The sequence below is a fragment of the Corticium candelabrum genome, chromosome 3 (genome assembly GCF_963422355.1).
Source record: "Corticium candelabrum chromosome 3, ooCorCand1.1, whole genome shotgun sequence".
NCBI lineage: Eukaryota > Metazoa > Porifera > Homoscleromorpha > Homosclerophorida > Plakinidae > Corticium > Corticium candelabrum.
In genome coordinates this window covers 8088791-8101464 of record NC_085087.1, presented here as the reverse complement: position 1 = coordinate 8101464, position 12674 = coordinate 8088791, and the positions used below count along the sequence as shown (strand labels likewise).

Below are 12674 nucleotides of genomic sequence, written 5' to 3'. Positions count from 1 at the left end.
CACAATCATATCCCATGCAATGTCTCATAGTCACAGAATAATTGAGAAGACAGCACTGATCACCATACTCGAGATCAATCTTGTCATAAATAAATATTTAATTTGAGAAATGTTTCTATTTAATATAAACCCCAGCCTCAAAACATTGCATATAAAATAAATATTATATACAACATTATAAGACTGTTTCTGTTCGGCTGGAACTTGTATGCACCACAGATGCACCGTAGCTGTTTCTATGTTGATTGCCATGTTCAGCAAGTTCATCTCCAAGGTCAGCAACTTGATCTCCGAATTCTGCTACTTGCTTGCCAAGTTGATTTCCAGTTTGACTAATATCACCTCTAATTCGCTTCTCCATGTCTTGAAGGTGATGAACTCGAACTATGCTGTTTACTTGACTGAACAAATCAGAAGCATCAGGTCGACTCTCGTCACAAACGGGCTGTATGAAAACAAGATCATATTGTGGATGGTCTTTGTCTCTCGTAATATTGTGAGAGTTAGATGGTTGAGACAAATGTTCTTCACTATTTCTTTTTGATGGTTGCTGACATCTACTGGTGAACACTAGCACACAGATGATGACAATGATGACCACAATGACAAGACCACCGACAAAAGCACCAGCAATGACCAGCACTTTCTCATCAAGGCTTCCTCCACTATCTTTGTTGTTTCCTATGACAGTTTTGTCCACCACAGAATTAGTAAGTCTGAGGTACATCGTACCTTCAGGATCCACCGTTATCGTCTCTGTAGCTTTGGAGGTGATCCCTGCTGTAACACTCTGAAACCTGGTAGACATCTCAGTCCCTTTCATTAGAGTAGAGAATGTTACAGGATCTGCCGATTGAGTAGCTAATGATGCAGGAGTGCTGATTGCAGGCGTTGATCTCATCATGTTAGTACTTGTTGTAGGTGCAGATGAGATTTGTTTCTTTGGCAGTATTGGTTCTGTGATGACCACTGTAAAGACGTACATGTACATCAATTGCTACAACTTGCGTAATGACTGCAATAAACTTACATGTCTGGAGCACAGTGACTAAAATATCTTGTGAGGAGCTAACACAGTTAGCATTACAACACTTGTAATTTCCAGCATCAGATGTCAACAATGAATTAATAACGAGTGTCTCAAAATGTGTACCCAACATGATGCATGGTTCTTGTAAAGTAATACTATTAGTAATACAAGGTCTGTTCAATATATTTCTGCCATTGTGGAACCAGAAAACTTGTTCAGACACATGGTGTCTTTCTGCTGTCAGACAGAGAAAATGTATCTTTCCTCCAACTGTAACAGATGTGGTGTTATACTGACAATTTCCAGACAAGCAGCTTATAGCCAGCTTTCCTAAACCACAAACAACACGTTGCTTAGAATATTTCACAAGGTGACATTATATTAATTAAGTTAAGAAAGCCCCCACACACACAGCAAACAGATCAAGGAAGTTATTGTCTGTAAGATTTCCTTTCTATCGACTTGAATCTATTGTGAGCTTCGATCCACAAACTCTTGATTAAACAAAGAGACATCCTACTATAGTCATAGTTCAACAAATTGTACTAAAGCTTAATATACCTTGGAAACACAGCAAGTACAGATTGTCTACACTACTCTCCAGTCTACACATATTTTAAGGTGTTGCCAAATAGAGGAATGCAACAAATACTATGATCTTAGTTTGCCTTGCAGAGTAAATTGGAATTCACAACTATCAAACAGAAAGCCACAGTCTTAGAGAATTTATTTACTACTAATTGCTCAAACAGGAGGCGTCATGCAGGATACTCATTGACACAACCACGCAGTTAAATTCTCTTCAAACTGGAACCATAAAACCACATCATGTGGAGCGTTGCAGCTGCATCTGTACATGTAGAGCGCTGTGTATACGCATGCCACTGAAAACAATCCATCATCAGTCCACATCAGGGGCGGCGGAGCCGGGGGGGCTGGGGGGGGCTAGAGCCCCCCCAACTTTATCAACTTTATGCTGTAGAATTTCTGCTTTCTGTAATGTTTACCCTTTCAGCCCCCTCAACTTTCAACTCGCTCCGCCGCCCCTGCACATGCACCAGTAAACGCGGCAGAGCGACTTCAGATTCCATTTTGCGCAAAAACATCGAGCAATCAGCAATTCAGAGTTGTTTTACGATGTTTAACGTCCTACACACTAACCGTCGGACGGTGCCGTTGGCCTTGTTGCGCGTGCAGGCGTCGTTCCTACAGGAGCAGAGAGGACGCGTGGAACGAGACGAAATAAACAAAAACAAAGAACGAGCATTAGAATGAAACAAACGCGACAGTAATCCATCTGAAGTCTACTCCAGGCTAGCTAGAACTGGCGGCATCGACTTGGTTACCGACTCTCTATGTACACGCAATATATAAAATTAGCAAATTTACAGTGACTCACGCGTCATGCACACTTGCGGGGACGTCCCCTAGCTGTAGTGGTTGCAGACGTCCAGGAATCCGGAAAAGGACGTTTGGTCTAGACGTCTGTTTCCAGCCTCATCAAACATTGTAATTTTTTTTAGATTGTCTATCTGCTATAAGCCAATTGACTAAAATCTGTGGCGTCTATACGCTGTACACCATCAGATATAGCGAGACGAAGTGTGGATTGCAGCCCCCGCATGCACTGCCATCACACACAACAACCACATCCGGGACTGCAATCTATGGAAAGGCCTAAACTCTAAACTTCTGACCACTAGGCATAGCTCAAACAGTATGTTCATCAGTACATAGCCACAGACAGAAAAGTGCTGTTAGTTTACAAATAAAACGCCATCACAAATCTACACTAAAGTGAGAAAACTCAAGCACGTCCTGCCCTGCCACCATGGGTTTTAGCTCAAAACGTTACATTATAGACTAGAAAGTTCTCAAACTGTACAGCAAATCTGTGTCGTGTGTGTGTGTGTGTGTGTGTGTGTGTGTGTGTGTGTGTGTGTGTGTGTGTGTGTGTGTGTGTGTGTGTGTGTGTGTGTGACGCTGAAACGACATAATTAGGAAACACCTAAAAGCTGTTGGTATGACTTAGCAAACAAATCAAGATTTACCTGGAGAGACCATTACCACGCCTGTCTGGAGTCTAGTCAAGTGTCATCTGGCAAAATTGATTTACAAACTGTTGTCTGCCTTGAATGTCAGAGGTTATAGACGCATTAATGACTTGAAGAGACACAAATGTATCGATATTCACGGAAAAACTTTTTTATGACTTTGTCTGTGTTCCCACTGAAGTAGGTGTTCATTTAGACTGAAGCAATACAGGAGGAGGAAGAGGGAGGAGGAGGAAGAGGAAGGAGGAGGAGATGTGGTGTGTGTGTGTGTGTGTGTGTGTGTGTGTGTGTGTGTGTGTGTGTGTGTGTGTGTGTGTGTGTGTGTGTGTTGTTTGTGAAGCAAGGCAAACGACATCAGAGTTTGCTTTACACTGCAGCTTTGATGGTTGTGGATTTACTGCTGTAAATCATGCTGGCCTTGTAAACCACCAGAAACAGAAACATGGTCAGTTCCTGACTAGTCAATGTCAGTACTGTCACCAAACATTCCGCCAACAAGGCCTCCACAACCACGAGTGTTTCTGCTGTCAGAGAACATCCACTCCTCAGATATAGCCTATGGTGACCTTGGCCTGCATCGTTTCTCATTGGAATGAACGCAGCGTGAAGTGAAGTGTGTGTGTGTGTGTGTGTGTGTGTGTGTGTGTGTGTGTGTGTGTATGTGTGTGTGTGTGTGTGTGTGTGTGGTGTGTGTGTGTGTGTGTGTGTGTGTGTGTGTGTGTGTGTGTGTGTGTGTGTGTGTGTGTGTGTGTGTGTGTGTGTGTGTGTGTGTGTGTGTGTGTTCACGCTGGAAGAATGCCTCCACGTGTGACGCACCATGCGCAAGCCACGCCGTCCGCAACGCAGCGATAAGACCGCATGTAGATAGGACACAGACAGCGCTTCACTCAAGTATCCAGTAATCAACAACTCTGGCTAAAACTAACCGTTCGATGATGATGATGATGATGATGATGATGATGATGATGATGATGATGATGATGATGGTGATGGTGCTGGTGGCGTCGTTGCTACCGGAGCCGAGTAAACGTTTGGAAAGTCAACGAGACAGAAGAGAGAGAAACAAACAACGAACAAACGACGAGAGAGACGAGAGCTCTTGGCCATGGCCAGTAACTTCTAGACGGAGCTCAACAATTGCAACTGTCTCGACCGCATTCATAGATATATATCATGTGATGGACCGTTGTAAGGTTTTGCTGAATCGTCGTGCTTACACTTGAACAGTGTACGTACGTTAATTAATTGAACCATTCCGTTGGTAACCACAAGACGTAACGTACAGCAGTGTGAGGGTGACATCATCGATATGTTTGACGTCCACCAGCTCAAGCGTTAGAGCCAGTGAACGAACCAACCGTGTTAGTAGAAGCAGGCATGCGCAGTGCGTTGAGAATCGTTAGCTCTGCTCTGTTGTATGTGCAGTGTACTGCACTCGTTGCACACGCCTGTAATCGGCAGAATATCATGATGAACACGACAGCACCTTCTTGCTATTGACGCATGACTCTACCAAACTATTCAAGTTTTGTACTCCCCTCTATCTATCCATCCCACGTGCCTAGGAACAGAGTAACGATATACATGTGTGAAAGTTGTATGTAATTTGGAACACGTGCAGTATATATAGCTTATGCATATATGCAATTTATGGTACATGTATGAATGGCTTACCGGTCTATGTACCATGTACACTAGTTCTATATCTAGACCCGGATATCCAGTTTTAGAACAAGTCATTGATTCATAGGTCCAGTCATCCAGTTCTAAATTTAGAATTTATTGCTTCAAATCTGTACTGAACATCTAAACGTTGCTAGAGTCTAAGTGTAGGTATACCGCATGTGCAAGGAGAAAGGATGAGAATTGGGATGTGGGATGGCTGAGAAGATGCCATCCAATCAGCATGTTTTCTAAAATGTCACTGTACACAAGAGATCAATCTTGTCATTAGTTAGTCGAATTCGAGTTATATAATACAAAACTAGTAATTGAGGAAACCCCGGCCTCAAAGGTCAGTGGATGGTCCGGCCATTTAATTTTCTACATTTCAATTTTTATGTTATAATTTTTAAATTTTTAATTTTTAGTTAAATTTTTAATTTTTAATTTTTAATTTTTAATTTTTAATTTTTAACTTGTATTTTTATAAAAAATTTGTGTTTATTAAATTTTAAATTTAAATTTTTTAATTTTTAATTTTTAATTTTTAATTTTTTATATTTTTTGTAAAATGGTTTTCATCTTTTGATGTTTGATTCTTGTGATGTTTAGATTTATCTTTTAAAGTTTGATTTTTAGGCACCTATGTGCTCAAAACTAGAAACTTGAACGCGCAGTTCGTTTTTCTATTTCTAACATGAATAGAAAATAGAAAATAGAAAATTGAAATGACCGAGGACACTAGACACAGCGGGGGTCTCAGCGGGTGTCTCAGCTGGGCTTCCATTCGTACGCGTGTCTCAGGAGATTACATTTCCAACACCCAAGCGGGTGTTTGCTTTTACTTTACTTTCCGTCACGTGCCAAACCACATTGGCAGCTCTTGCCAACTCCGCTTTGACACACAACGTTGTGCCAGTGAATACCTCGGTCCCTAGCTGTATAGGTACGTGCATTGTACACAACACGCTACCTTTACCGTAGATGAACCGGTTGGAGGGAAATGCTACGAATATCTAGCTCTACTAATAGCCTCGCAGGCCAGGCTCTTTCGCTGAGCTAACCGCACGTGAATCACACGAGGAGGAGGAGCTTTTACCGGAATTGCTCCAGCGGCCGGTAAAGCTCCTCCTCCTCCTCGAGCGACTCAGCGACTGCGCGGAAGAGCCTGGCTTGCGAGGCTACTCTACTACTACTATAGGTACTGTACCTAGATAGGCTCCGCCCTAGCAGATCGCCGAGTTGGCACCTGTGGTGAAGAAGTATACAGACTCGTTTGTCGCGTAAGAAAAATCGAGGCACAATTGAAACATCAAACCCGTCAACCTATTACAAGTAGTAGACTACGCGCTTTCACGGGCACACTACACGGTACCGTACAAGGGTGGGCGTGGTATTGTCTAGCAGGTCACATTTCGTCGCACGACTCACCAAGCAAACAGACATGCACGTCCATCGTTGTACAAAGCCTTCTGAACTCTATTTGAAGTCAACTCAACTGACCTCTATTTGCTCAACTCAACTCAATTAATTAATTAACTCAATTAACGTAGAACAGTGTGCGGCTACGACTGAAAGAACATGGTCATACATGTAGCTAGTCAGCTACAGCTAGCTAGAGCTAGTTACTAAGTAGACTATAATGCCAATGCTGAGTCAATAGTGTTAGACAATGATTGTAGAGTTCTACCGTGTCACTCAGTGATCTCTGGGATGTCATTGTTGACGCGTACGTTCATATCTGCAGTCAAGATGAGTGACGAGGAGGCACCAGCACATTGGATTGTGGCAGATGGAAACACAATTGGTAGTTCCGTGTCCGACGAAATGAAGAAATGTGACCTACTATAGAGTACCACGCCCACCCTGGTACGGTACCGTGTAGACCTCGATTTTTCCTAGACAACAGACGAGTCTGTATACTTCTTCACCACAGTTGCCAACTCGGCGATCAGCTAGGGCAGAGCCTATTTAGGTACAGTACCTAGTAGTAGAGCTAGATATTCGTAGCATTTGTGTGTTTTATAGAATAACTCTAGTGATTTGGACAACGTAAGCAAATCAAATACTTGTTAGCTTATTGTGTATCAATATTATTAATTCAAATATGCTTTGATAGAAACCTTGTTGCAGCTACACAACAGAGAATTTGGCTACTGGGGTATGTAATATATATAATAGTTTCATATTTGGCTGTGACTGGCAGTTACTTGTACTCCCATTCTCATTGCCAGACTACACCTCCTGACCACAATTTAACGAGTGTAAGTTGATTTCATTTTTTGAGGTCATAATTATTAGTTAAATTACAGTTTGTGGATCTATTTACAGACTGCTATCAGAGATGATCTTTGGCCATTGTGGGCTGAACTACAAGACCAGAAAACGACTCTAACAAGACTTACTGGAAAAGTCACGGAGATCCACACGCTTCTGTTTGATAGAAAGCAGAAAAAGGTTAGAACAACAATGGATATAATACCAATTGTCAATATTAACCTATGTTGTGTTTATGTGGCATTTGACTCATGATACGAAGCACTCTTTATATGACAGTCCAGCTGTACAGACACAACAACAGAGACCACAGATTTTGCAGCAGCAGCAGCAGCAGCATCCGCGTGAAATGGTCACCAATACTGAGCCATTGTCTGGTGGTGCATGCTATTCTATTGCTGATGCTTCTGGAGAACGTATGTGCATTGTAGAAATTTTGTAATACTGAATAGATGGTTAGTTTTGGGTATACTTACTAGTAATAATAATAGTATAGCACCTACTCAAATATCTAATACTTGACAGATGTCTATTATAGTAAGATTGAGTTCTTACTGGAAAGTATTAGGTACTTGGCTAAATTTTGTGAAGCCTGACTACAGTATGTATTGTAACATTTTGTATTTTTTCAAGGGGTGTATGTTGGGAATCAGCTCTTTGCCGTGACAGCTCCCTATCTGGCTGTGAAGCTTGTATCGGACAAGGCTAAAGACAGAGGACAACTTGCGAGAGGTCTTCTAGATTTACTGATAGACAAGGAGACACAAGCAAGGTCCTCCGTTACAGGATCAGCAGCTATGATGCCACTAGAGCCTAACATTGTTTATGCCATTTGAGGTAGACAATTTTGTTCTATTTATATATAATAAGAGTGTGTTCTTTTGATTATATACAAGTAGTCACATACAAATTTACAACGAAACGACGTCGACGAGAGCCCATGGCCATGGCCAGTAACTTCCAGATGCAGCGCAACAACGGCTTGATCCTGTCAAACTGCATTCCTAGCATTGTTGTAAGGGTGTGCTGAATTGTGACAGTGCGCATGTAGGTCGAACCATTCGTTAGTAACCACCTGTGACGACACGTAACTAGCCTAGTGCGAGGCTGACATCACCGATATTACAACGGAAAGTCTACTAAATGCAACAAATTCTTTAAAAATCCACGGTAACTGTGTCCTAGAGCCCATTTCCATTTGTTTGACGTACACCAGCTCAAGCGGTAGAGCCAGCGAAGGTGAAAATAAGAACAGACCGTGTTAGTAGAAGCAGGCATGCGCAGTGCGTTTAGAATCGATCACTCTGCTCTGGATGGTACACGTGCAGTATACTGTACTCGTTGCACACGCCTGTAATTGACAGAATATCATGATGAGCATGACAGCACCCCTTGCTATTGACGCATGACTCTACCAAACTACTCAAGTTTGTTCTCACCTCTAGCTAGCTATCCATCCACAGGCATATAGGAACAGAGCAATGATAATTATACATATGTGGAAGTTGTATGTGATGTGGAACACGTGCAGTATATATCTTATGCATATATGCAATTTATGGTATATATCCAGTTTAGAACCAGTCATCCAGTTAAATTTAGAATTTGTCGTTCCAGATCTGTACCGCACATATAAACATTGCTAGGGTCTGTACCGAACATATAAACGTTGCAAGGGTTTACGCGTACGGTGTACTGTGCAAGAAGAAGGATGAGACTTGGGATGTGGGATGACTGAGAAGATGCCATCCAATCAGCATGTTTTCTAAAATGTCACTGTACACAAGAGATCAATCTTGTCATTAATTAGTCGAATTCGAGTTATATAATACAAACTAGTAATTGAGGAAACCCCGGCCTCAAAACATTGCATACAAAATTAATATTTATACAACATTATAAGACTGTTTCTGTTCGGCTGGAACTTGTATGCACAATAGATGCATTATTAGTGTCTCCCTGTTGATTGCCACGTTCAGCAAGTTCATCTCCGACTTCTTTTACTTGCTTGCTCAGTTGATTTCTGGTTTGACTAATATCACCTCTAATTCGCTTCTCCATGTCTTGAAGGTCATGAGCTCGAACCAAGCTGTCTTTGCACGGCAAAACGGGAGCATCATGTTGTGGACGGTCTTCGTTGCTAGTGATATTGTGAGAGTTAGATGGTTGAGATAGAGGTTCTTCGCTACTATTTCCTTGTGGTGGTTGTCTGCATCTATTGGTGAACACTAGCACACAGATGATGACGACGATGACAAAACCACCGACAAAAGCACCAGCAATGGCTGACACTTTTTCGTCAAGGTTTCCTCCACTTTCTTTGTTGCTTGCTATGACACCTTCGTCCACCACAAATTTAGTAGGACTGAAGTACATCGTAGCTTCAGGATCCACCATTGTCGTCTCCATAGGTTGAGACATGATCCCTGCTGTAACACTCTGAAACCTGGTAGACACCTCAGTCCCTTTCATGGAAGCAGAGAACGTAGGATATGATGATTCAGTAGCTAATGGTGCACGAGTGTTGATTGCAGATGTTGATCTCATCGTGTTAGTACTTGTTGTGGGTGCAAGTGAGAGTTGTTTCTCTGGCAGTATTGGTTCTGTGATGACCACTGTAAAGACGTACACGTACATGAATTGCTACAACTTGTGTAATGACTGCAATAAACTTACATGTCTGGAGTAGAGTGACTGAGATATCTTGTGAAGAGTTAACACAGTTAGCATAACAACACTTGTAATTTCCAGCATCAGATGTCGACAATGAATTAATAACTAGTGTCTCAAAGTGTGTACCCAACATGATGCACGGTTCTTGCAGAGTAATACTATTAGTACTACAAGGTCTGTTCAACATATTTGTGCCATTGTGGAACCAGAAAACTTGTTCAGACACATCATGTCCTTCTGCTGTTAGACAGTGAAAATGTATCTTTCCTCCAACTATAACAGACATGGTGTCATGTTGACAATTTCCAGACAAGCAGCTTATAGCCAGCTTTCCTAAACCACAAACAACATGTTGGTTAGAACATCTCACAAGTTCAAACAGGTGACACTATACTAAGAAAGCCCCCCCCCCCCACACACACACACACACAGCAAACAGATCTTGTATGGTTATATCAAGAAAGGCCAGGCCACACACACACACACACACACACACACACACACACACACACACACACACACACACACACACACACACACACACACACACACACACACACACACACACACACACACACACACACACACACACACACACACACACACACACACAGCAAACAGATCAAGTTATTGTCTGTAAATAAATTAGATTTCCTTTCTCTAGACTTGAACCTATGGAGTTTCGATCCACAAACTCTTGCTCAAACAAAGAGGCATCCTACTATAGTCATAGTTCAACAAATTGTACTAAAAGTTTAATGTACCTCGGAAACACAGCAAGTACAGATTGTCTACACTACTCTCCAAGTCTACACTGTCACATATTTCAAGATGTTGTCAAATAAAGCAATGCAGTGAATATTATAATCTTAGTTTGCCTTGCAGAGTAAATTGGCATATCAAACGGAAAGCCACAGTCAATCTGTGTGTGGTTTGATTGTGTGTGGTTTGATTAGCATCTTGACACCTCTGACTGTTTGAGCAATTAGTAGTAATTAAGTCATTGAACTGGAACCAGAAGACCACATCCTATGGAATGTGGTTACATGCCACTGAAAAACAATTTATCAGTCTACATGCACCAGTGAACGCGGCAGAGCGAATTCAGATTCTGTTTTGCGCACAAATATCAGCAATTCCGAGTTGTTTTACAATGTCTACTAAATAACCAACGTCGTACAGTGTGACACACACTAACCGTCCGAAGGTGCCGTCAGCCTCGCTGCGTGCGCAGGCGTCGTTTCTATGGGAGCAGAGACGACGAGACGAAAGAAACAGAAACAAAGAACGAGCACTAGAATGAAACAACCGCGACAGTAACCCATCCGAAGGCTACCCCCCCAGTCTGACTAGAACAGGCTGGACGCATCGATATACTATATACTAAAATTAGCAAATTCAGTGACTCACGCGTCATGCACACTTGTGGGGACATCCCCTACTGCAGACCACATTGACGTACGTCATCAAACATTGTAACTAGAGCTCACAGACAAGGCGCAATTTCATCACTCCACATCTACTGTACATTCCAGCAACGCAGCACCATTTGTCCTTAGATCGTCTAGTTTTGTCTGATCTGCTATAAGCCAACTAAAATCTGTGGCGTCTAGACACCATCAGGTAGTAGCATAACCTCTGATTGCAGCCCCGGATGCACCACCACACATCCGGGGCTGCAATCCACTCTGCGAGGCTACACCCACACCATGACGGAAAGGCATAAACTCCAAACTTCTGACCACTAACAGACTAAGCTATAGCTCAAACAGTATGTTCATCTATGCATAGCCACAGACAGAAGCGTGCTGCTAGCTTACAAATAAAACGCTATCACAAATCTAATTAGACTAAAGTGAGAAACCTCAAGCACGTCCGACCACGTTACACTATAGCCTAGAAAGTTCTCAAACTGTACAGCAAACTTTGTAATGTGCACCCTTAGCTACAGTGTGCGGTGTCCATGCGCAGTCCACGCCGTCCGCAACGCGGCGAAAAGACTGGGACAGCGTTCACTCATCAAGTATCCATGCAGTAATATTAATCAAAACTAGAGATGTACAGTACTGTACGTATACTAACCGTCCGATGATGATGGTGATGGTAATGGTGGCGTCGTTGCTATCGGAGCGGAGTGAACGTTTGGAAAGTCAACGAGACAGAAGAGAGAGAAACAAACAACGAGCATTACAACGAAACGACGAGAGCGACGAAAGTCATGACCAGTGACTTCCAGACGCAACTCAACAATGCGACTGCCTTGATCCACATTCTTAGCTAAATATCATACGCACGGAATGGCAACCCTTCACCCACGCACGCACAGTCGACGTCACGAATGAACGAACCCGCTATTACAACATCTCTAGATGGTTCCCATTGTAAAGTGGTTCGCTCATTCGTGACGTTGACTGTTTGTGCGTGGGCACAACACACTGTGCACTAGCCTCGCCCCCAGACTGCGGCTACATGACATCATAGGCATCATAACGGATAATCTACTAGCTAAATGCAACAATTCTTTAGAAATCCACGGTAACTGTGTCCTAGAGCCCATTTCTATTTGTTTTACGTCCATCAGCTCAAGCGGTAGAGCCAGTGAAGGTGAAAATAAGAACAGACCGTTAGTAGAAAGCGTGCGCATGCGCAGTGTTGAGATATCGATAGCTCTGCTACTGTACCACTCGTTGCACACGTCTGTAATCGGCAGAATATCATGATGAGCATGACAGCACCCCCTTGTTAGCTATTGACGCATGACTCTACCAAACTACTCAAGTTTCTACTCCCCTCAATCTAGCACATACACCTATACACGTGTGGAAGTTGTATGTGGAACACATGCTGTTTATAGCTTATGCATATGCAATGGTATGCATGGCACATGGTTACTGGTCTCTTCCATACTGTTATAAAAAAACTTCACAATTTCTATATATAGAACTGGCTATCCAGTTTTAGAACCAAAACGGACAATT

The 12674-nt window shown here is 42.5% G+C and overlaps 2 protein-coding genes across 4 annotated transcripts; both read right to left on the bottom strand.

Annotated features, from left to right (window-relative positions):
* Positions 1-10: 10 nt before the first annotated feature.
* Positions 11-4421, bottom strand: LOC134177081 (uncharacterized). 2 transcript variants are annotated; one of them, XM_062643784.1, is made up of 3 exons: positions 4011-4421; positions 1031-1360; positions 11-969 (listed from the first exon to the last, which is right to left on the bottom strand). In XM_062643784.1, the coding sequence occupies exons 1-3, from the start codon at positions 4189-4191 to the stop codon at positions 176-178; spliced, it is 1305 nt and encodes a 434-aa protein (XP_062499768.1). In that variant the 5' UTR covers positions 4192-4421; the 3' UTR covers positions 11-175. The 2 variants fall into 2 exon arrangements, with proteins under 2 accessions (XP_062499768.1, XP_062499769.1); XM_062643785.1 differs by lacking the exon at positions 4011-4421 and adding an exon at positions 3082-3392.
* A 4391-nt stretch (positions 4422-8812) lies between these two features.
* On the bottom strand, positions 8813-11988 carry LOC134176681 (uncharacterized). Of its 2 annotated transcripts, XM_062643339.1 has the most exons (4): positions 11779-11988; positions 10895-10990; positions 9700-10029; positions 8813-9638 (listed from the first exon to the last, which is right to left on the bottom strand). In XM_062643339.1, exons 1-4 carry the CDS (start codon positions 11882-11884, stop codon positions 8920-8922), a joined length of 1251 nt encoding a protein of 416 aa, XP_062499323.1. In that variant the 5' UTR covers positions 11885-11988; the 3' UTR covers positions 8813-8919. The 2 variants fall into 2 exon arrangements, with proteins under 2 accessions (XP_062499323.1, XP_062499324.1); XM_062643340.1 differs by lacking the exon at positions 10895-10990 and having other exon boundaries at positions 11779-11983.
* Between the last annotated feature and the right edge of the window lie 686 nt (positions 11989-12674).

What these genes read in the sequence shown, in the direction of transcription:
- LOC134176681 (XM_062643339.1), bottom strand. Translation starts at nt 11,884, where the DNA reads ATGCTCGTTGTTTGTTTCTCTCTCTTCTGTCTCGTTGACTTTCCAAAC. An exon ending in ATCACCATCATCATCGGACG is followed by an intron (nt 10,991 to 11,778) that starts GTTAGTATACGT and finishes GTTTCATTCTAG; the next exon opens with TGCTCGTTCTTTGTTTCTGT. An exon ending in AGTCACTCTACTCCAGACAT is followed by an intron (nt 9,639 to 9,699) that starts GTAAGTTTATTG and finishes ACGTCTTTACAG; the next exon opens with TGGTCATCACAGAACCAATA.
- LOC134177081 (XM_062643784.1), bottom strand. Translation starts at nt 4,191, where the DNA reads ATGGCCAAGAGCTCTCGTCTCTCTCGTCGTTTGTTCGTTGTTTGTTTC. An exon ending in ATCATCATCATCATCGAACG is followed by an intron (nt 1,361 to 4,010) that starts GTTAGTTTTAGC and finishes TTTGTGGTTTAG; the next exon opens with GAAAGCTGGCTATAAGCTGC. An exon ending in AGTCACTGTGCTCCAGACAT is followed by an intron (nt 970 to 1,030) that starts GTAAGTTTATTG and finishes ACGTCTTTACAG; the next exon opens with TGGTCATCACAGAACCAATA.